The following is a 22,191-nucleotide window of genomic DNA, read 5'->3' as shown; positions in this document are numbered from 1 at the left end:
CATCTGCATCTCCCAACATGGCATTACTCATGCTGATTTTTGATGGCTGCAACTAGCTATAAAATAAGCATAGGGCAATCAGGCTAGCATGGTTTTGCTCAGGAAAAAGCAGGACTCCATACAGGTGATTTCTTGCAGATAAGAATACAACTGAGAATGTTCATTACACTGCAACAGTTCAGAAATCGCAAATTTGGTTTGGATTTTTTTGTTTGTTTTTTGCTTATAAAAAAACTCTTTTCTTGTAAGTCAATTTTGAGCATATATTTGTCTGCACTATAAGTTTGGGATAAAGATATTAGTTTAAAAACCACCCGTGTCCATGCAAAGTGGTTGCAATCGCTAATTTCTGGACGGATTTCTGCTGTTAGTCAAACTCCCTTTTGTAGTCAAAGCACAACTTTTGATCCTGAATTAGTACAGGGAAGCACATCAGTGGCGCATAGCAATGGGCAATGCAGGTCTCATTCTGTGGGGCTTACAGGACATCTGCGGGCACAGTGCACGCCTTCTGACTCGACCTGTCCTGCCGCACCAAAAAGAATATGCCAACAGCGGAGAAACAAAGGCAGCACTGTCCTGTTGCTATTGTGTCCTCCATCTCCACTGGGTACCAAGACCCAGGGCTTCTTTTCAGCCAGAACCCGCAGGAACCCAGTTCCAGCATCTCTCAGGTGGGCCTCATTGTCATCAGGAGAGAACAAGGGAAGAGTTCAGGGACAGTCCTGGCACCCCTTTTTCTAGAAAAAATAGCACTGCCAAGGAGTGGCCCCCCCCTTCTTGGCATCTAATTTAGAAAACAGTCCTCAAGGCCCTTTGAGTTGTGCGTCTCTGCGTTAGTACATCAGCAGGACACTTTTGGTCAACCTTGACAAAATCTGGTTGTTCAACCCCAACCCCCAAAAGCTTCGTATAACAACTTGAAGAATTCCTTCTGTTAAGTGAGTAATCTTTGCAAATACCACGATCAACCCGCACAGCAGTATTTTATCCCTTCAATTGTACTTTACGACTTTACATATTTAATTTATCTCTTCTGAGGGATTGTGCCTTGCCACTCTCATTTTGCGGCCAGAATACTTACGGCTGACATCTATTCCTCTGGCAATATTTTATGCAAGAGGAAGGTCTCTGCGCAGACACTAAACCAATGGTGCCCAACCTTTGGTCCTCACCTCTGGAGAGAATGAAATAAGCCACTTAGGAGCCAAGCCAGGAGCCCCTCCTGCCTTCCTGTGGCTTCAGCCGAGTTTAGCGCAACCATTCAAGATCCAACAGGCCTCTAACCCTCAAACGACATCAGCTCACGGTACGATTTGTAGGCAACAAAAGTAATCAGTGCTTTGACTCTCAATGTTTTATTTTGCCCGAGAGATTACTGTTTCATGTCTCCCCTTCCTGTAAGCTTCTGACTGAAAGAAATGGTCATTCAGTACGATTTCTGCTGAGTTCAAGGCCAGCCTAGGCAAGATGCTGTGGAGGGAAGCTCCCCTCTGAGGTCTGTTCTGCTTACTCCCCAGCAGAGATAAAGGGCAGGACTGCGGATTCATCTTGAATATTGGGGAAAGGGTGCAACTGGACAAAGGTGTCCGAAACAGAGAAACTGGAGGGGAGAAAAGCTCCTCTCTTTGTGCTCCCTTTCCAGCTGTGTTCTTTTGACTCCACACAATCCTGACCATGTTGAATCAGAAGACCTATTAGATTAAATAGGCTTACTCCCAGGTAAGCGTTGTTAGGGTTGCACCATAAATTGTGCCTGGAGATCAGGGGGAAAACAAACTTCAGGTATCTGAAGAAGTGTGGATGCACACGAAAGCTCATACCAAGAACAAACTTAGTTGGTCTCTTAAGGTGCTACTGGAAGGATTTTTATTTTATTTTCCAGTTTCTGTGTATGCCCGCTTGCTTACATTCTTGCATGTTTTACAGAAGACCCCTTCACAACAAGATTCGGATGGCCAAACGTCAGGAGGGACAGGTGCAAAGCTGTCCTGTGGCATTTCCGCCTAGGGGACCCACATTTCCCGGGAGTGCCCATGGATGAGGCAGAGCTTTCCCTATCCAGGGTCCATTTCTTATCTTGCATGAAAAGCTTTCTGCAATACCTGTACTACGTTGTCTCCAGAGACTGGCAGCACAGGAGTACAGTATTTTCATCCTGTGGCAAAGTTTGGGAGCGCTCAGACCGCCTTGCAGCACTGGGGGCCAAACACCCATTTATAGCCTTGTCCCTTATTTTATCAAACCAAGCTTTTGCTACAACAAACATGGCTAGCTATGTCTCAGGAAATGTTTAGTCATACAATCTCCACCCCCCCCCCCAACCACCCCCTGGCATTTTCTCAATGACAGACTTTCAAAAAAATGAAACAAACCCCCATCTTAGGATGCTGTGTGCCCCCTTGTCTGGGTGAAATCACCCAGTGATGGTATGAGGATTACTCAGTTAAGGTGGTCCTGGCGTGCAGATTCTAGCCAGAGGGGATTCTCTCTAAATCAGGGGTCAGCAAGCATTTTAAGCAGGGGGCTGGTCCACCGTCCCTCAGACCTTGTGGGGGGCTGGTCTATATTTTGAAAAAAAAAATATGAACGAATTCCTACGTCCCACAAATAACCCAGAGATGCATTTTAAATAAAAGGACACATTCTACTCATGTAAAAACACGCTGATTCCCAGACTATCCGCGGGCTGGATTTAGAAGGTGATTGGGCCGCATCCAGCCCCCGGGCCTTAGTTTGGAGACCCCTGCTCTAAATCCTAGGCTTCTGGAAGTGATTGACGGGGATATAATTTTATGAGTGGAGGAAACACCTTAGCCAGGATGGGCTTGCTGATTTTAAAACTCTTGTGGGAAACACCTGAATGACACTAAACTCAGGGCAGAATTTACTGCTGAGCACGATGCTGTTTTACAGACTTCTAATTAAAACTGGGGGTGGGAAGAGGGCACCCCCACTCTCATGTCCAAAAGGGGAGGTTTGCATCCATTAAAATAGCGCAGAGGGAAGGGAAAACTCAGCTCCCCAGCAGGAAAAAAAAGATTCATGAGCACAGTCAGTTCCAAAGCATCTCGTGAGTTTTAGGAAGCAGAGCAAGGAGGAAAGAAACGCGCCAAATGACACCACTTACTTTCGCTAGCCCTAAGCGCCAGATTTACCCCCAACTTCCCAGCCAGCACCGTAGCAGCCTCGTTAGCATACAGATGGCATTGCTCAAAGAGCTGTGAGGTGGCTGCCTTTTTTCTCCCAGGGAATGCTTAGTAAACAGCCGTAGATGGCTGCTGCCGGACTTCCTCGAGGGACACTTCAAAGTGGAAATGGCAGCTCCCCTTCCACTGACTGGGAAGCCCCCGCTTGAAATTGTAGCAAGCAGAACCAGGACCTGCAAAGCTCAGGTGGCGAGAGGCAAGGTTGCAGGTTCGGTGCCCGTCGGGGGCAGATGATGCGCGTTCCTGCATTGCAGGGCGTTGGACTGGGTGACCCCCGGGGTCCCTCCCAGCTCATTGCAGAGCTTAACCCGACCTCCTGCCAAGCACGCAAACAAGGGGCCTGTGAGAAGCAGCCTTCAGCCCCAACCCTGGTTCCTCTCGCCTTTCCCTCCGGCAGGCCCCGTCCGGGTTCCAGCACCTTCTTCCCCCGACCCTGCCGCGGCCAAATGCAGCCATGCTCCTCTCCATCTCTGCGCAAGGAGAAGGCTGCAAACACAGCGGTGCAAAAATGCAGGGGGGGGGGGCGAGGCGAGGCGAGGCGGCGTGCATCTCGGAAATGAACCCGTGCAAACGTCGCACACCGTCCCAGCATCTCTGTGCGCGCCTTGCACCGAGAGCAACACCCGGGTCCCCGGCTCCGCCTGCCCCTTCCCGAGCAGCCTCGGGAGCGCCTCCGCCTGCTGGTGGGGGCGGGCGGGCGCCGCGAGTGGCAGCGGGGGGCCTCCAATCGGGGATCCCTCTCCGCCCTCGGGGCGGGCGCTCCGTCTCGGCGCCGTCCAGTCGGAGGCTCCCTTTGGGCGGCGCGGGGGGGGGCGCGTGGGAGGAGTCGGGGGCGGCGCGGGCGCGGAGGAAGAGGCGGGGATGGCTGCGCGCCGTGAAGTCATCGGCATAATCCGGTGGCTCTCGCTGGATCTACTCCGGGTGACTCAGAGAGAGAGGCAGGCAGGCAGGCAGAGGGATCTGGCGCGGCGCTCTCCCCCAGCAAGGTAAAAGGTCCCCCCGACGCCTCCTTGGCGCATCCTCCGCCCTGCGCTGCGCTCCCTCCGCGGATCCTCCACTTCGCTCGGGGCTCCCGCTTCCCCCAAATCGGAGAAACCCCCTCCCCCAGCAAGTCCCTCCCCCCCCACGTAAACAAGTCTCCCCGGGGCCCCCTCTCCGAAGAGTCCTGGAGACTTCTTCCCGGCGCCCTTTAAGAAGCCAAAGACCCCCAAGAAAGTTTTTTTTTGGGGGGTCACGATCCCCCTTCCTTTTCCTATCCCTCCCCCCCCCCCGAGGAAAGATCCTGCCGGATCGCGCCCTTGGCTCGCCGCTGACTTTGTGAGTCAGCTGCAGCTGGAGAAGGGAAGGTCGCGGGAGCGAGGAGAAGAGAGTCAGCTGCTGCTCCGGTTGCTTTGCTTTCCAAAATAGGCTGCGGGGGGCCGGCCCGCTCGGGCTGCTCTCCGGCCCTTCAGCGCCTGATTATGGACGGAGCTGCGTTTGGGTGGCTATAAATAAGCAGCGGCGCGCCGAGGAAGAGGAGGATCCCCGCTCCGGATCTGCAGGAGGAATCTGCCCGGGAAAGCAAGGCAGGTGCCATGGGGGGCGGGAGCTAGAAGTTCGCGCGGCGTCCTGCCCCAAGGAAGGCAACGTCGAGGAGGGGGGGTGGTATCTTTCTCCCTCCGGGAAGGGGGCTGTGGTTGCAGGGAATCCCCAGTCCCTCCCCGGGGTGGAGCTGGCGCCGAGGGGAGGGCGATCCGAGATGGGGGAGGGCGGCATTCGGCAGCCGAGCCCAGGAAGGCCACGATAATAATCTCCCCGCCCGACGGTCACAAACATTACGCACACGAGGCGGCGGCGGCAGGGTCTCCAGGGGCCGCCGTCGTCGCTGCCTCCTAGTTTGGCGTCTCCAAACTAAAAAGGAGATCTCGGAGGCTGCCCAGCGCCCCGTCGGGGCTCCTTTCCGCCGCTGCTGCCGAGGTGTCGCGGTGCGCGTCCCAAAATAGCCTGGCTCCCGCTCCCCCCCTCCCTCGGAGCAGGAAGGCGCTGTCTTCTCATCTTCACCATCACCACCGCCCCGCCCCCCCCACTACATGCATTCATATTATTTCCGGCGAGGGGGCACAAATCGCCGCGCCGTTCTTCCTCTGGAGAGGGCTTTGCGCGCCCGGACGCAGCCGCGCGTTGGTGCGCCCTCCCCCGACGGGCGCCTGCCTGCTCCTCCCTCGCCCCGTTGCTGGCCGTTTCTCGGCCGGGAAGGAAGGGGCGAAAAGTTTTGTTTTTTTGGGGGGGGGCTCTCAAGTGCGGGGAGGCACCGCCGCCGCCGCCGTCTTTGGCGCTCTGGCGTCGGGGGCCGGAGCAGGCGGCCAGCTGGAGGCCGCGTCTCGGTGCGCCGAGCTGGCTGGCTGCGAGAGAGGAAGAGGCGAGGTCTCGCCGCGCAGGCTGGGCTGGCTTTGGCATCTCTCCTCCTCCTCTGCTCTCCTTCCTTCCTTCCTTCCCTCCGTCTGCACCGAGAACCAGGAAGTCTCCGCGGCCGACGAGGACGCGCCCTCCCGTCTGGCCCGGACAGCGCGGCGCGGAGCTAGGCCTGCCTGCCTGCCTGCCTTCGGGGCTCCCTTCGGAAAGGTAATGCGCCCTGCAGCAGCAGCAGCAGCCGGGATCGGCTTCCCCTCCCCCCCTCCCGACGGGGGCCGGGACCTTGGCCACCTGGCCCTGCGGGATCGAGTGCGCGCTCCGGGGCTGCTTTGCTTGGCTTTTCCGGCGCGCGCGCTCGCTCGCGCCCTGCAAACTGGAAGCGGAGGCCTCGGCAGCCTCCAAAAGTCCTGGAAGAGTCCCGGATCCGGAGCGAGGTGGCGGGGGGTGGGGAGGTCGTGGCGCCGCGACGGGGCGCCCCATGCGCTGCAGGCGAGGATCCTAAGTTGGGCAACTTTGCCGGGGCTCCCGGGAGAGTCTCCGAGTCTCCCATTCGTGGCCGTGCGCGCCGAGCCCGCGTGGGTTTCCCCAGCCATGTGCACGAGGCAAGAGGAGCCGAGGGACTCCTTTCTGGCGACGGGGCGGCCTTGCAGCTTCAGGGGACCGCGCCGGTTTGCGTTCCTTGTGGAGTTGCAGAGTTTTGCAGAGCTCAGATTCAGGTTCATGTGCACCAAGAAATGGTGGAGCCGCCGAACACGGAGGGGTTTTTTCCCCCCTGCGCCCCGGCCGTGAACGTGGCCTCTGACCCGACGGCCTTGGGGCGCCCTTCCCTTCTTCTCCGCCCTCGGTTCCCTCGAGGTCCCGGCAGTGAATGCCAAGCCCGCCCGGCCTTGCTGCCCTGCTATGCAGCGGCGTGTTAGGAGGTGGGGCAGCTTTTGCTGAGCGAGTTGGCCTATTGTTATGCAAATTGCAGGCACACTTTCTCTTTGTGGACCTAATTGCCCTGCTAGTTCTCATGCTTGTCTCTCTGCTCCTCCTTCTCTCCAGTGCCTTTGTTACTGCAGGGAAGGAAGGGGGGAAAAGATGTAGCTGCAGCAGGACGAAATTAGAGTCAGATTTTTTAAGTCCATCTGCAATTCATCAGATGCATAAAACAAAATTCCTTGTTGGTTGTGAGCATTTTGCAGCGCATTCGAAGTTAAGCGTATCGGGTAACAGATGTGGGTTTGACAGAGGTGACGGCAATGCTTCATTAAGCAAGAATTTCTTCTGCGTTTTAAGTATGGTGGGATTTCATGAAAAGTGTTCTCCGCCAGAGCTTGTTCAAAGCAGCCTTGGATCTCTCCTTTTGTTCCTTTCTGCCGTGTCACACCCGAGGAGGGCTTTGACCAACACCTGAGGCTGCAGACCGGCAAGGAAAGAAAGTCCTCCAGCTAAAAATGTTATATTGTGAATGCTGGAATTCTAATTAATACACGCTTTTCAAAAGTTTAGCTGGAATTAATATCCACCCTGTTGCACGTGCTCAGACTTCCGCTTTGCTTTGAAGCGAAGATCACAAACTTCGCAGGGAGGTTTCCTCTGCAAATTTTATTTCTCTTTTAAACTGCTAAACTGCTGGTTATTATTGTTGTAACCTCAGTGATCCAGGCATGAAGGCTTCTCAGCCGGCAGCAAATGGGCACACGGACACAAATCCTTTCAAGTCTTTCCAGTGTGTTCCCAGTGTGGTCTCTGCTGTTTTGGAAGACAATTGTGTGTGAGTGAAGCTGCCCCCCCCCTTTGCTCAGAGTTCAGCTGAGATTCTCTCAAGGGATTATTACCTGAAAACTACCGTTCAGGAGCAAGCCCAAGTCAGGGCCAGAAATCTGACTTGACAGCAAGGAACAAGGATGATGTAGCCCTCGTTTTTAACCACAGCTCTCAAACCTAATGCGGGGATGAAGTTGGCTGCTGTTAGATTATGGTTCTTAGTGTGAGTTTTTGCATTTTGAAACTTTTGGCAACACCAACAGGCAGTCCCGTGGCATCTTGGAGACTTGACATATTTGCCATGGGACGGACTTTTGAGGGTCAGTCCACAGAAGCAAATGCCATAAGACAGGCACTTCCGACAGGTAGATCACTGGACGCCTGTGGTAGATCACTGGTAGATCACAGGCTCCCCCCAAAGAAGGTCAACAACTTCCCCCCCCAAAAAAGTCAGCATCGCCCTGAAACCTTAAAACGAGGCTTTCCTCCTTAAAAAGAGCAAAAAAGCTCAACAACATTGACCTGAACCTCTAAAAAAATGGGACTTTCCACCTCCCTAGAAAAGCTCAAAAACTTTGACCTGAACCCCCCGAAAGGGGGTAGATCACTGCCAGTTTTTAAGTCTGTGAGTAGATCACAGTCTCTTGGGAGTTGGCCACCCCTGCCATAAGACATTTGTTAGTCTATGGTTCCGGAAGACTCCCCCCCCAAAAAAAACCTCCTGTAGTTTTGTCATCTTGCTCTGGCTTGTTAAGAGCTTTGTACAGAGTAATCCTCTGGGCTCCTACTTTTCCATGCCTCCTTCCTGCCATGCTATCATATTCTCTTAAATTGACTTCTGCGTTGCATGTTGGGAGACGGCTCTGGCCTTCTGCATTGGCTTGATGGTCCCAGTCTAAAACCCTTGTGGGGTGGAGCTGCCAGTCCCTTGCACGGATCCTTTGCCATGTTCCTCTTCCTCTTGCCCACCTGTTGGCTCTTTGTTCTGCCTCTCAGGCCGCGTCTCCCTCCTGCTTTTGCAAAATAATGCTTCCTCCACCAGCTGTGCTATGAGACTGTGCAGGGCTGAGTCCCCCCCTCCCTCCCTCTTCCCATCTCCAGGGAGGGTTGTGGCCCATGCTTTCTGAAACCTGAGTCCCGGCTTGTTTATGAGTCTGTTGCGAATAACACGGGCGAGATTATTTGTCCTCCTTGGCGGTTTGTCCTTCTTCTGCTTCCTCTGGGGCCCTGTCCTAGAGTTTGCAAAATACCGGGTTTTGCTCCCAAACGGTAATTATTCCCACCCCCCTTCTGTAAATTACATTGACACAATGGTTGGAATTATGGGGGCTGTTGTCGAGTTGATCTGCTTTCTAATAATGTGCAGACAGTAATCCCTGACAAGCCCAGCTCTTGTCTGTCTGCTTTGGACCTATCTGTGTTTTGCAGGATAACTTGTGAAGAGGCTTGTTTGGCGCGAAGGAGTGGCGAAATTCGAGGCTGTTCCAGTGTTTTTGCAGCTTCGAGCCTTTGCAAGTTTGAATCTGCTTCTTAGAATGAACTGCATGGCGCTTCCCATGCACTCTTAATACAAAAACCCAGAGTGCCTTTTTTTTGGCCAAGTAATATTTATTTGTTTTCCCAATTTTTAACAGATCAATGCCAAATTACATCAAAATTAATGCACTTTTCCCAAAGAGTTGACTTCCTGCTCATGGTCCTCGATGCATTCCTACTTTCCCCCCACTGCTGGTAAAAACCTACTGTGTGTCCATCCCTCCCCACGAGGTTGGGTTCCAGTCCCCACTCGGGGAGCCCCTCCCTCTCAGCCTTGCCTACCTCTCAAGGTTGTTGTGAGGCTATAGTGGGGAGAACAACAATATGCTCTGCCTTGGAGGAAAGGTGAGGTAGAAACGGCATAGGAAATAAACTTCGTGTGGAAATAGCCTCAGTCTAAATGGGGCTGTTGTCAAAGTAACCGTAAATAAAGTTTGTAATACATAAGAAATGTTGCTTCTAGTGCACAGCTCTGGTTAAACCCAAAAGAACATGCCGAACCCAAGTCAGGGGTGTGAAGATAACTATTTTATTTCTTTTTTCGCACTGGCTAGATAGGAGTTTCTGTTTAAATTTAGCCTTTCTGGTAGCAGTTCTGCATTTTCAGTCAGTGATAGGAAGCTCCGCTACATTGGAATGGTGAATGCCTTGTCTCTTGCAAAACACCCAAGTCCCCGTCACCTTTCCCTGGAAGAGACTTTTGTACGTTTAAAACACTTCCTTTTGTGATGGCAGTTTGTGTGTGTGTGTGTGGGGGGGGAACTCTGCAGGTATGGTTTGTTTTGCACAGTCCGGCTTTCGAGGTATTTGCATGTCTCGCCTTGCAAACATTGGGGGGTCCCCGGGTAGATAATTTTAATCCAGCCCAGTGACTCTTGTTCCAATTGCTGCCTGGCTTAATCAGAGGAAGGACGGAGCGATTAAAACACATTGGAGTACTGAAGTATTGCTGAGTATTTAGTGCTGGATTATAAAAGGATGGAATTGGGGGAAAAAGAGGTCCGTCTTAGACTTGTGCTTTTTTTAAAAAAATATTTTTTATAATTTGATTTTAAATAATATAAACAAATTACAAGCGACGATTCCAAGTCCAAATATCGAGATTACTCTGAATCTCCTGACTTCCCCGTCCCTTCCATGGGTCCTATTGATAATATTTACAACTGCATATCAATCTTTATCCAAATTTTTATCCTTCTAAATTATCCATACTTTGTTTCTTTACAAGTGTGGTTTAATTCCTGCCAATGTTTTTACTTGCTTGCAGTGGCCTTTGTAAGTAAATCACAAACTTTCCCCATTCTTTTTTAAGGTTCTCGTCTTCTTGATTCCTGAGCTTCCCAGTTAATTTTGCCATTTCAGCCTAGTCCATCAACTTGGTTTGCCATTCTTTTCTAGGAAACCCGACCAGATGGGCGGGGTATAAATGATAATTTATTATTATTAGTCAGGGTTGTTTCTTCCTTCCATCTCTGGCGTCTTAGGCTGTGTTTCTAAGGTGCCCGTGTAGTTGTTTTCTTGTAGGATGAAATTGATGGTGTAGCAGCAGACTACGGGCACCTGTTTGAACCCTTTTCCTACTAGGTGTGCTTATTCCAATTCAGGGATGCTTCACACACCGTGTAACACTGTGCAATGGCCAGGGCCACTCGCCAACCCTTGTCGTTCTGTTTTCCTAGAGCTGGAAGGGACCCCAACGGTCATCTAGTCCAGCCCCCTGCAATGCAGGAATCTCAGCCGTGACAGATGACCACCCAACCTCTGCTTCAATACCTCTGAGGAAGGAGAGTCCCATCACCTCCCGAGGGAGACCGTTTTGCTGTCGAATGGCTCCTGTTGGAAAGTTCTCCCATCCTGACGTTGAGTCGGAATCTCCTCTCTCCGAACTTGAAGCCACTGATGTACCCAAAGTGCAAAAGCAAAGCCTTGCATGCGCTTCAGACTTCGTAGGTTCTTGGTTCCGGTGTCAGGCAGGGTTGCTTCTCGCAAGAACCCAGCCTTGCCATCTCTTCTCCCCAGGGTGCTTTCTGCAGTTGCCGAATTTCCGTCTTGGGAGACCCATCCTTGGTTTGACTAGGTGGCCTCCGAGGGGAGGCTTTGCCAACACCCGGTGGAGCTAGCTTGGTTCTTTGAGCTCACCTGAGTCGATGCTGAGCCAGGCGACTGGTGCGGTCGTGTCGCAGCCGAGATGGTGACATTGATCGGTCCAAGTCTGGCAGCAAACTTTGTGGCGGATGCACAGTCTCGGTGGTCCAGGTGGGAAGATGCAGGGATGGCGGTGGGAAGTCCTAGTAAGACTCTTCTGTCTCTTCCCCTACAACTCTCTTAAGAGAGGCCTGTCCACTGTAGGTGACCCTCTTGGACTGTGAGAGGTCTGGGTTGAGTTGCTTGTGCCACTCAAGACGCAGCATGTACTGAGCATGGAGGCATCCTTGTTGGGGTGGGGAGAGAGTTACCCACCTTCTAGGATTCTGCGGCGGAAGCAATCAATGTACAGATCTAGTGTGGTATTGCGTCCATCAGGAGGGGTCCATGTGGAGTCCCTTTTTGTGTAACATTTTTTCAGTGGTGGTCGGTGGTCAATGTTCTGTTCATTAATGTGTTTGGAGGGTGGTGGTTGTTCCCCAGTAGGTTGAGAGATGTTGTGTGGTGAAGAACCTGGACACTTTCTAGGAGACTCCTCTGAGTCTTGTTCTTGTCATGTAGCCGATAGGACTGCAGTGTTTGGCATGTCTGCTTGTATATGAGCTTAAAGCTGGAATAAAGTGATGGATCATGTCTGGTTGTGCCACGGGTGCCCACTAAAATTGTGATGTGAGAAGTGGCATAAAGCACATGCCTCCATTGGTCCTTATTTTGTCTGTTCTTCCCCCCCATCCCTCCGATGTCTTCACCCGTGAGCATGCGTGACTTGATATCTCTCTAGTCTCAGGCTCCTGGAATTTTCCATTTATTCCTCTGTGGCTTCATTGCAGCTATCCAAATTTGCCCAGTCCTCTGTCATCACTACCTGATATTTATTGCAGTGTTGGGGAGGGGCGATTTTTGGGTTCTAGTTTTTTTAAAAAATCTATTATGATTATGATTGTGTATTTTGTGGTTTTATATTGCGATTTTACGTTGTGAGCCGCCCTGAGACCTGTGGGGTATAGGGCGGTATGCAAATCTAATAAATGATAATAATAATAATACATTTTAATATAATGGGTTGTATCTTACAGTAGACCCACTGAAATCCATGTGGGCAGAAAAGGGGGAGGAGACATGCTCTGGTGCCTCTCTGTGTGAGCAAGTGTTGGCTTGATGTATTTAGGAGACGTCTCCTTCATTGGTAGCGATATAAACAGATCAGATTCTTAGCCCTCGTCAAAATCGGTATCTGTATTCCAAATGCAAGCAACGCATTCTTGTAGCAGAGAACTCGCGCCTCGTCGTGGCCCTAATAAACAAACGGTTGATGGCCAGAAGTCTGAGAGTCTCTGTCTTTTTGTTCCCATTGAAATGAATGGACATTTGCTGAGGCCCATTCATTTCCGCTCGTTTACTTTGAGTAGCGCTTGTTTGCCTCAAGCTCAGCATCCTGAGAGTTTAGATTAGTTATCCTGCACCGTCAGAATGAGTTTTAAAAGGGAGGGTTAAGGATCTGTGCTGTCCTTCACAGGTAGCATCCGCTTCCTTTCTCTGGAATGCTCATTTGTCTTTTATAATTTATATCAATTTATATAATCTGTCCTCAAACTGCCCTTCTGTGCAAAACTCCCAATTTAAAAGAAAATGTGTGGTTTTGATCTGAACAAGTCCAGTTTGTTTAAAAGCTTCTGGCTGCATGAGAAACTTCATTAGACGGCCAGTTTGCTGCAAATTGACTTGAAACTTCCTTCCCGACTTTTAGAAGACACCTGAAGGCAGCCCTGTTTAGGGAGGTTTTTAATGGTTGGAAGTTGTATACTGTTTTTAATGTTCTGTTGGGAGCCACCCAGAGTGGCTGGGGAAACCCAGTCAGATGGGCGGGGTAGAAATAATAAATTATTATTAAATTATTATTGTTGTTGTTGTTGTTATATTTTCACGGCCCTTTAGGAAGTGAGGCAATAACTGCAATTCTTTCCATATGCTCTGTTCTAATTTATGCTTTGTTTCGTTACTGGTTGTGGACAACTGACCTTCCCGTTGTGTCCCCCCCCCTCTCTGCAGCCGTTCCGTGGACTGAAAGCGAGGCAGAGAGCAGATGTCTACTCCGACGGATCCCGGCGCCATGCCTCATCCTGGCCCTTCCCCGGGGCCAGGGCTCTCTCCTGGACCCATACTGGGTCCCAGCCCAGGACCGGGTCCCTTGCCCAGTTCGGTGCATAGCATGATGGGACCGAGTCCTGGACCTCCAAGCGTTCCGCACCCCATGCCCGCTATGGGGCCGAGCGATTACCCGCCAGAAGGAATGCACCCCATGCACAAAGTAAGCATTTTCATATTATTATTTTTTTTTAAAAATAATTTTTGTTCATTTTGTAAGATATAAAAAAGATAACATAGTGTTACATGAAAAGAAAAAAGAGAGAGAGAAAGAAGAAAAAGAAAAAGAAAAAGAAAATCATGTTCTTCTTACGTACACATAACTTATTCTTTACATTATTGGGTGACTTCCCCCGTTCCCCCCCATCTGAATTTCATTTCCCTAATATTCTCTAGCAGTTTCTATGGAATAACACCTTAACCAATATATTCTTCTAAAACATCTATAATTAACCTATTTCATAAAAAAATAGCGAAACCTATAACTACCTCCTAAGGCAATACTAAATATTACAATACTTCAAATAAATTTTAAATTTCTTCCAATCTTCCTCGACCATCTCTTCTCCCTGATCATGGAGTCTCCTAGTCAGTTTGGCAAGTTCCATGAAATCCATCATCTTCATTTGCGATTCATCTATTGTTGGTAATTCTTGGGTCTTCCAGTTCTTGGCAAGTACAGGTGAAACTCGAAAAATTAGAATATTTTGGAAAAGTCCATTTATGTAAGCAATTGTTTTCATTAGCTACTGGAATTTAATGTATGAGATAAACATGCAAAGCGAGATATGTCAAACCTGTGTTTTTTATAATTGTGGTGATTATGGCGTACAGCTGATGAAAACCCCAAAATTGAGATTGTTAATTTGGGGTTCTCATCAGCCTTATGCCATAATCATCACAATTATAAGAAGCAAAGGCTTGACATATCTCACTTTGCATGTCATGAGTCTATCTCATATATTAGTTTCACCTTTTAAGTTGAATTATTGAAAGAAATGAACCTTTCCATGATAATTCTAATTTTTCGAGTTTCACCTGTAGTAGCCTTGGGTAGTAAGTACAGGATCCAGGCATTAGAAATCACGCTGTGTCCTTACTCAGGCTTGTAAATGGCTACTTGATCTTGGTGCCTCTCGTAAGGCCACACCTGTACAATAAAAGAGGGAAGCTTATAAATTGAATATTTTCAACGTTTTCCCAAATGGAAACGCATCACAAATGGCGGATGCTGTTATGGGTGGGATAGCACAACTTTTGAGGTTCTTAATTTTTGTAGACTCAGCTGGCAATGTTGACCTAGCGCCTTACATCCCGATCCTGAGTAGAGTTACTTGGAAGCAAGTTTCCCTGAAATTGCTGGGGCTTACTTCTGTGTAAACGCACCTGGCAGAGCTGCTGGGCAGCTTTACTCTTGTGCAAACAAGGGTTTATTTGTGTTGGGGCTCATGAATGATGGGAGGTTAGTGGTTTTCTCTTTCTTTATGGCCACGATCCAAAAGTAAAGGATTTATACTTTAGAAGTGTCTTGTCGCAAGTTTTGTTTCTGAGCTAACCTCCTTTTTGTATAGGGGTTGTTGTTTTTTGGTCCTATTATTTGGAGTGTGTGGGACACAAACTGTGTTTAATGTGGCTTGTATATTTCCAAGTCCCTCTTCTGATTCGTATCTCTGTTTCTTGTGTATTTGGTACAGCCCCAGGAACAGAAAGCTCCCCAAGAGTAATTGGGCTGCAGGATCACCTCCTGAAGGGGGAAGGTTGCATTGCACCAAAGGCCACGTAGAGATCAGTTAACTTAGTGCTTCAGGTTGGGGTTTTGAGAACTTTAATAGCTCTACACGGCTCAGGACCTCAAGACCTCAAGGAACGCCTCTCCCCATGTGAACTGACCCAGACCCTGCATTTGTCTGTCCGTCAGTTTGCTTTTGACTATGTTTTTATCATTGATGTTCTGTAATGTGTTTTTAATGTACAGTCATACCTTGGGTTACGGCCGCTTTGGGTTGCGCGATTTCGGGTTGCGCACCGCGCCGAACCCAGAAGTACTGGAATGGGTTACTTCCGGGTTTGGCGCTTTGCGCATGCTCAGAAGCACTGAATCGCAACCCACGTGTGCGCAGAAGAGGCATTGCGGGTTGTGAACGTGCCTCCCGTATGGATCACATTCGCAGTCCGATCGTCCACCGTAGTACACCGCCCTGGGAGCTTTTGATAAAAGGTGGTATAGAAATTGATTGAAATAATACGAATACGAATATAACAATGACGGCACTTGGTTGGTTGACGACAAATCTGCCTTAAGGTGTGCCCTGGGAGCGTCCTGCCCGGCCCTCCTCCTCCTCCCTCCCCTGCTTCCTGCTTCCCCATTCTTAACGGATCTGCCAACTGCCATGGAACATTCTGGACCCCTAAAGGCCATAGGGAGGAAACGCCCTTCTTGGACATCAGCCCACCTGCTCTGAAGCATCTTCTGCCTACGGCAAAAAGGCCTTTTTCTGTGCGTCTCCAACTGCTTCTCCACGGTCCTGTAACTTCGAAACGCCTCGATCCGCCTTGGCTACATCTCCATCGTAAGAAAGGCTGCTTGGGCCAAGGGCATCGTTTTTGGATAGCTCTGGGTCTCACCCAGTCCTTTTTCAACACTAACAAACTGCCCTTCCCAAAATTGAGAATTTCTAGCGCTGTAGTTTTAATTATGTGTTATTAGGGATAGTGGCTGGTGCTGTGGGTTAAACCACAGAGCCTTGGGCTTGCCGATCAGAAGGTTGGCGGTTTGAATCCCCATGACAGGTTGAGCTCCCGTTGCTCGGTCCCTGCTCCTGCCAACCTAGCAGTTTGAAAGCACGTCAAAGTGCAAGTAGATAAATAGGTACCGCTCCGGCGGGAAGGTAAACGGCGTTTCCGTGCGCTGCTCTAGTTCGCCAGAAGCGGCTTAGTCATGCTGGCCACATGACCCAGAAGCTGTATGCCGACTCCCTTGGCCAGTAAAGCGAGATGAGCGCCGCAACCCCAGAGCCGTCTACGACTGGACTTAACGGTCAGGGGTCCCTTTACCTTTACCTTTCAGGATAGTAGTGGCTGCTGTTGTTTTTCGGGAACACTGTGCCTTCGAGAGAAAGAAAGAAATGGAGTTCCTCTTCCCCTGCTGGCTTGAGCAGATTAGTTCGAAAATGCCGTTGGGTATAAAGGAAAACTTCTGGCCATGCAAAAACCTGTTGCATTGTCTTGCAGCTCTTCCCACCTCCCCAAATCTGGAATCATTTATTCTTTCCCTTTGTAACAGAGCTCTGATTTTCCTCCCAGCTTCTCTCACTTTCTCTCCATCGCTCTCATTACTTGGAGGCCTGGACATGGCCTTGGAGATGGGAGCACGGCAGCTGTGTGTGTGTGTGCGCGCGCAAGGGGACGGGAAGTGTGCGTGCGCACACATGCGCGAGTCTGTGCTCTGCCCCTTTTCCTCCAGCGAGCAGCTGCTGGCTGCTCCTTTCCCTTTAAATAACGGCTCCCCAGTGCTCTGCATTTGCAGCTGGCAAGGGAAGTAAATCTTCTGTTTCCTCCTGCGCTGATGTTTTTTGCTCCCCCCCTCCCCCAAACTCCAGGCTTGCAATTTCCAGGTTTCCTTTGCTTGGACTTTGCTCTGTTTTCTCCGCTCTCCTCCCTGCCTGTTCCCTTCTGCCTTCCGTGTGGCTCTCACCTTTTCCCCGCATGGCAATCTCTCTCTCCCCTGTGTGAATCCAGTTGCCTTCCATGAGTTTCATTCTTGTTGCTCAGATAACTCCTCTCTCTCTCTCTCTCTCTCCCTCCCTTGGCTGAGTCTGAGTCCCTTTCTTGCTTCACAAATTCAGTTTTTTACTGGTGTTGGGTGCTGCCAGGTGGGGGTTTTCTGCTTCTCCTTCTTCCTGCCCCATAGGAAGGGCTGGTTCCTACCATTGAATATTCACATTCAAATGGTCTTGGGGTTGTTGTGGGGCGGCAGTTGCTGCTCATAGTGCCCCAGACAACACATCTCCTCCTCTTCTGAGCTCCTTGCATCTGTTTCCGGGTTATGGAAAGCAGAGGGCCTTCTCGGTGGTGGCACCTGCCCTGTGGAACACCCTCCCGTCAGATGTCAAGGAAATAAACAACTACCTGACTTTCAGAAGACATCTGAAGGCAGCCCCGTTTAGGAAGTTTTTAATATTTGATGTATTATTGTATTTCAATATTTTGCTGGAAGCTGCCCAGAGTGGCTGGGGAAACCCAGCTGGATGGGCAGGGTGTAAATAATAAATTTATTATTATTATTATTATTATTATTATTATTATTGGAGTTGTCTTTGTGGTCCCTGCCATTTGCTTGGCTGCTGCCCAAAGAGCAGGAGATTATCGCAGCAGCACTTTGGGCCAAACGCATCGCGACAGGGCTCTCCAGAAGCCTTGGGGTTCAGCGAATGGCTTTGGAAGCTGATCTAAGTTAGGTTAGGAATGAGAAAAGTCCAACACGCTTGACTCGTAAAGGGGCGATTTCAGGAAAGATGGGTGCCGTATCGTGTTAATTTGATGCCATCGGAGCTCCTTGAGTCTTCCGTTTTCTTGGTCTTTGGGCTTTGGGGGCAAAATCACTTTTAAAAATGCCGCTTTTGAGCTATTTTTATTGGGGAAACTGCACTGCTGCCATATGTCCAGATTTTCCCAATTTCCACCTGGACGCTGCTGCTGCCCTCCGTGTTCCCGGTATGTCTGGGAAAATCCAGACATAGGGCAACGCCAGTTGATCTGATTTTTAATGCTATTTTGTGTGTGTGCATGCCTAGAGACACATTTTTCTTAAAGGATGGAGCAGTCCAGAAACGTACGCATGTTTTTCATCTGTTTACAGCCCATTGATGGTTTGCATGAGAAAGGAATGGTTGAAGACCTGCACAACAGCGCCATGAAGACAGCAAGCATGAGGCCTCCTCACCCCGGCATGGGGCCCCCCCAAAGCCCAAGGGATCAGCACAGCCAAGGTTGGTTTCCAGGGGGCTCTCGATACATTGGAGGTCTCTCTTAAGATCTGTGAAGCTGCTCGCTAATTTGGACAGGGTGCCTTGTGCCCTTGGTTGTCAGAGATTGTTGCTGGTTATTTTGGTGGTCCTTGTATGCATGTGTGTAGGTCTTTATCTACTAAAGGCTTTTGAAGCTGTAATAAAGAGCTGAATAAACTTTCCCCTGGAGAGGCACTGCTTCCTAAAAGTTTAGGCTCAAAACCAATTGCAAGGACAGCAAGTTTAAGGGTGCAGTCGTACCTCTGCTTACATGATTGCCATGTTCAAATATATAAAAGGGTGTCATATAGAGGAGGGTGAAAGGTTGTTTTCTGCTGCTCCAGAGAAGCGGACAGGGAGCAATGGATTCAAACTACAAGAAAGAAGATTCCACCTAAACATTAGGAAGAACTTCCTGACAGTGAGAGCTGTCCGACAGTGGAATTTGCTGCCAAGGAGTGTGGTGGAGTCTCCTTCTTTGGAGGTCTTTAAGCGGAGGCTTGACAGCCATCTGTCAGGAATGCTTTGGTGGTGTTTCCTGCTTGGCAGGGGGTTGGACTGGATGGCCCTTGGGGTCTCTTCCAACTCGATGATTCTATGATTCTGTATCCTTCCACTTACGTAAACTTCGGGATACGTAAGCGGCAATCCCAGAAGTATATTTCCAGGTTTTTGCCACATGCGCAGAAGTGCCCTACCGCGCTGCGTGGGTGCGCAGAACAGGCACCTCCGGTTGTGTGGTTTGCTTTCATTTGGTGTGTGTGCGTGTTTTGGAGAATTTGTATTTATTAGAAAATCAAGAAATTATTCACATGGTGGCAGAAAACCACATGAGCCCTGTTTGTGGAATGGAAACTCAATGCAGCGAGATGAACGCAAGGATATCCCCATCTCTAAACATGAAATAGCCCTTGTCACCCAGCACAACTCTGGCTCTGCCATACTTGGGTAGCAGAAACTTCTCACCAACTTTCTCAATAACCAGCCAAGTCTCTCCCTCCTTGCCTTTGGAGCGTGTCCCAATTGCCACAACAGGGCCTGGTAGCACTTTTCCTTGTGATTTTTCTGGATTCACGACCCCTCCTCTAGTTACAGCCCCAGCTGTTCCCACCAAAACATGGTCAATTCCCCCCCCCCCCAAGGCCTGTCCTGCCATGGTGCGCCCTTCCGGGGGCTCCTATCCCTTCCGCATTCCTTTTGTGTTTGGATAACGTCCAAGAAGGGCAAATGTCCGGGCTAGAGAAAGAAGGCGGAGCCCCATGTTTGCATGCAGAGAATGCAGACAGAAAGCATGGCTTGTCTGCAGAAGGTCCCAGGTTCAAATCCCAGCATATCTGGGTAGGGTTGTCTCAGATCCTGGCCAGCAGCTCCCGGCCGGTGCAGACAATACTCAGCCATGGGTGTGCCTGTGATCTGGACTGGAGAAGGCAGCTTTCTATATAATGTCAGACGGTTGACCTATCCGGACTAATGCTTTGACTGCCACCATTTTCAACCCTCCGGCAACGGCTTCCTAGGAAGGAACTCTCTGTTACATCGATTAAATTCTTGCTTAGCTCATAGAACCGGAGACTTGTAGAGCTGGAAGGGACCACGGCGGTCATCTAGTCCAGCCCCACCGCGATGCAGGGATTTTGGGTTGGATGAGTCTGTAGCATTGGAGTTTGTTTGCATTTATTCAGAGTTCCTTGGAAAGGAACTATTATTATTATTATTATTGGAATTAGAATTAGGATTTATATACCGGTTCACAGAATAAAATCAAGATATAAAACGACTAAATGCCTAATAAAAATAACAATCCCATAGCCCCCTCCAAAAGAGCCACATTTTCAAAGGGCATTGGATGTCAATCAGCCCAGGGCCTGGTTAAGAAGGAACATTTTGCTTGGTGCCTAAAGGTGTAGAATGAAGGCGCCAGGCAAACTTCCCTGGGGAGAGCATTCCACAGATGGGGAGCCACTGCAGAGAAGGCCCTGCTCTCATGTTGCCACTCTCTGGACTTCACATGGAGGAGGCACACAAAGGAGGGCCTCAGAAGATGATCTCAGGGTCTGGGTAGGTGCAGATGGAAAGAGGCGGTCCTTGAGGTATTACAGTCCTGAGCTGTTTAAGGCCTTATAAGTCAAAACCAGCACTTTGAATCGGGCCCGGAAACTAACCGGTAACCAGTGTAGTCGGGCCAGGATCGGTGTGTTATTCTCAGACTGTCTCGCTCCATTGAGCAACCTGGCTGCTGAATTCTGCACCAGCTGAAGTTTCTGGACAGTCTTCAGAGGCAGCCCTACGTAGAACGCATTGCAGCAATCTAACCTTGAGGCGAAGGCAACAGAACTATATTGGTGGGTGCTTGCTTGGTGATGTTCTTGTTAAGAAGGAGGGGGGGGAGCCACGGAGAGGCTGCAGCTGGGCACTTTGCGGGGCGGGGGGGGGGGGGTTTGGAGCAATTTTAATTTGCTTCCCTTCAGAAAGCAATATTCGGGGCAGGGAGATGTTTGCCGGACCAAAGATATTATGTGAAAATGGTGCAACCTGCCTAGCATTGTGCACACCTTGTATGTGGGATATGTCCTCCCATTCGCCATGTGCACCTCCGGTTCCTTTGCCAACCCCACCGCTTCCTTCTTGGGGGCTTCTCCTTGCCTTCCCTTGGCCGGCACATCCAGCCGCTTACGGAGAGCAGGCCAGGCCTCGGAAAGGTCAGGCGTTCTCGTTGCGGCATATGCTGCGCAGCTAAGCTCTAAGAACAGACGGTAAGCGTAAAATACGGTTAATCTCTGGCAGTTTCTGAAAACAAATGAGCAGCAGCAGAAGCAGAAGCACGTCATTCGGGGGTCCCTTCCCCGAGGAATTCACGGTTGAAACCCAGCGCTTGGGATAGTTTCGGTATTTAGATAAGGCTTGCAAACCCTCTGCAGTTTAAACAGTTGTCTGGCATTCCAGAAGCTAAGCTGAACAGAATGAGAGTTACTTATTTCAGAACGCTCCTGTGCCGCCAAACTCTGCAGGCTGCTTCCCTGTGTCCCCTTTTGGAAACACGAACGTTGCAATCAGAGGGATATTTATATATCCTCCTCCTCCTCCTTTTTGTTCTGTGCCTATTAAAAAGGAAAAGGAGTTGCCTTCATTTCAGCGCCAGGCCCAGCACCCAGCCGCCTGAGCAAACAACGTGTGTTGACGCTTCGAGGCGGTTTCAGCGTAGAACCTTGTTCTGGCCTGACATATCGTTGCATGCTTACATTGCAAAAACTTTCCCCCAGATTGTGTCCTGGGGGGCTCCTGTTATTTTATGTACGGCCTGGAATAGTATTGTGAAAGTGGAGAACAATGTGGAGCAATAGATCATGGGTAGGGAAACGAAGGCCCGGGGGGGCTGGATGCAGCCCAATCGCCTTTTAAATCCAGCCCGCGGAAGGTCCGGGAATCAGCGTGTTTTACATGAGTAGAATGTGTCCTTTTATTTAAAATGCACCTCTGGGTTATTTGTGGGGCAGAGGAATACGTTCACCCCCCCCCCAATATATAGTCTGGACCCCCACAAGGTCTGAGGGCAGCGGACTGCCCCCCTGCTGAAAAAGTTTGCTGACCCTTGCAATAGATAGATCGATAGCAAGGCTAGCCCCAAAAAATTGGTGACGTCTAAATATCCCCTTACATTTGGGGCGGGGGCTAAATGTGGCCCTTCAAGCTTTTTTGTCTGGCCCCCAAGACTCTCCCCAAACCGAACCTCTGCCAGACCCTCTGCATATTACATCTTAATTGTTTTGTTTTACGGTGGTATCTGTAACTTGAATCTGTTGGAGACCAAGAACGTTCTTTGTACCATGTCTTGTGAACCCATAGAGCTGTGGAAAAGTGGAAACTCTGTCTTAATTGGTTTGCTCACCATAATAATAAGTTTGCTCAACGATGCATGTGCAGCTGATTTCAGCGCAACTGAGGGATTGGACCTCATGCGCTCATGGTTTCCGTGGCACAATGGTCCAGGGGTGCCATTCATTGTTGCAAGA

At 49.9% G+C, this 22,191-nt stretch overlaps 1 protein-coding gene across 2 annotated transcripts in view; it reads left to right on the top strand.

The window, feature by feature from the left end:
* Positions 1-4,068: 4,068 nt before the first annotated feature.
* The window catches only part of SMARCA2 (SWI/SNF related, matrix associated, actin dependent regulator of chromatin, subfamily a, member 2), a 117,408-nt gene continuing 99,285 nt past the window's right edge, over positions 4,069-22,191 (top strand). For both annotated transcript variants that reach the window (XM_033174070.1, XM_033174069.1), the window contains exons 1-3: positions 4,069-4,195; positions 13,080-13,338; positions 18,034-18,163. In XM_033174070.1, the coding sequence (XP_033029961.1) occupies positions 13,114-13,338; positions 18,034-18,163 (355 nt within the window). In that variant the 5' untranslated portion in view covers positions 4,069-4,195; positions 13,080-13,113. The remainder of the gene's footprint in view (positions 4,196-13,079; positions 13,339-18,033; positions 18,164-22,191) is intronic.

This window comes from Lacerta agilis, chromosome 16 (assembly GCF_009819535.1).
Source record: "Lacerta agilis isolate rLacAgi1 chromosome 16, rLacAgi1.pri, whole genome shotgun sequence".
Lineage (NCBI taxonomy): Eukaryota > Metazoa > Chordata > Lepidosauria > Squamata > Lacertidae > Lacerta > Lacerta agilis.
The sequence above is the reverse complement of the archived record's forward strand: the minus strand, read 5'-3'. Positions and strand labels throughout refer to the sequence as shown.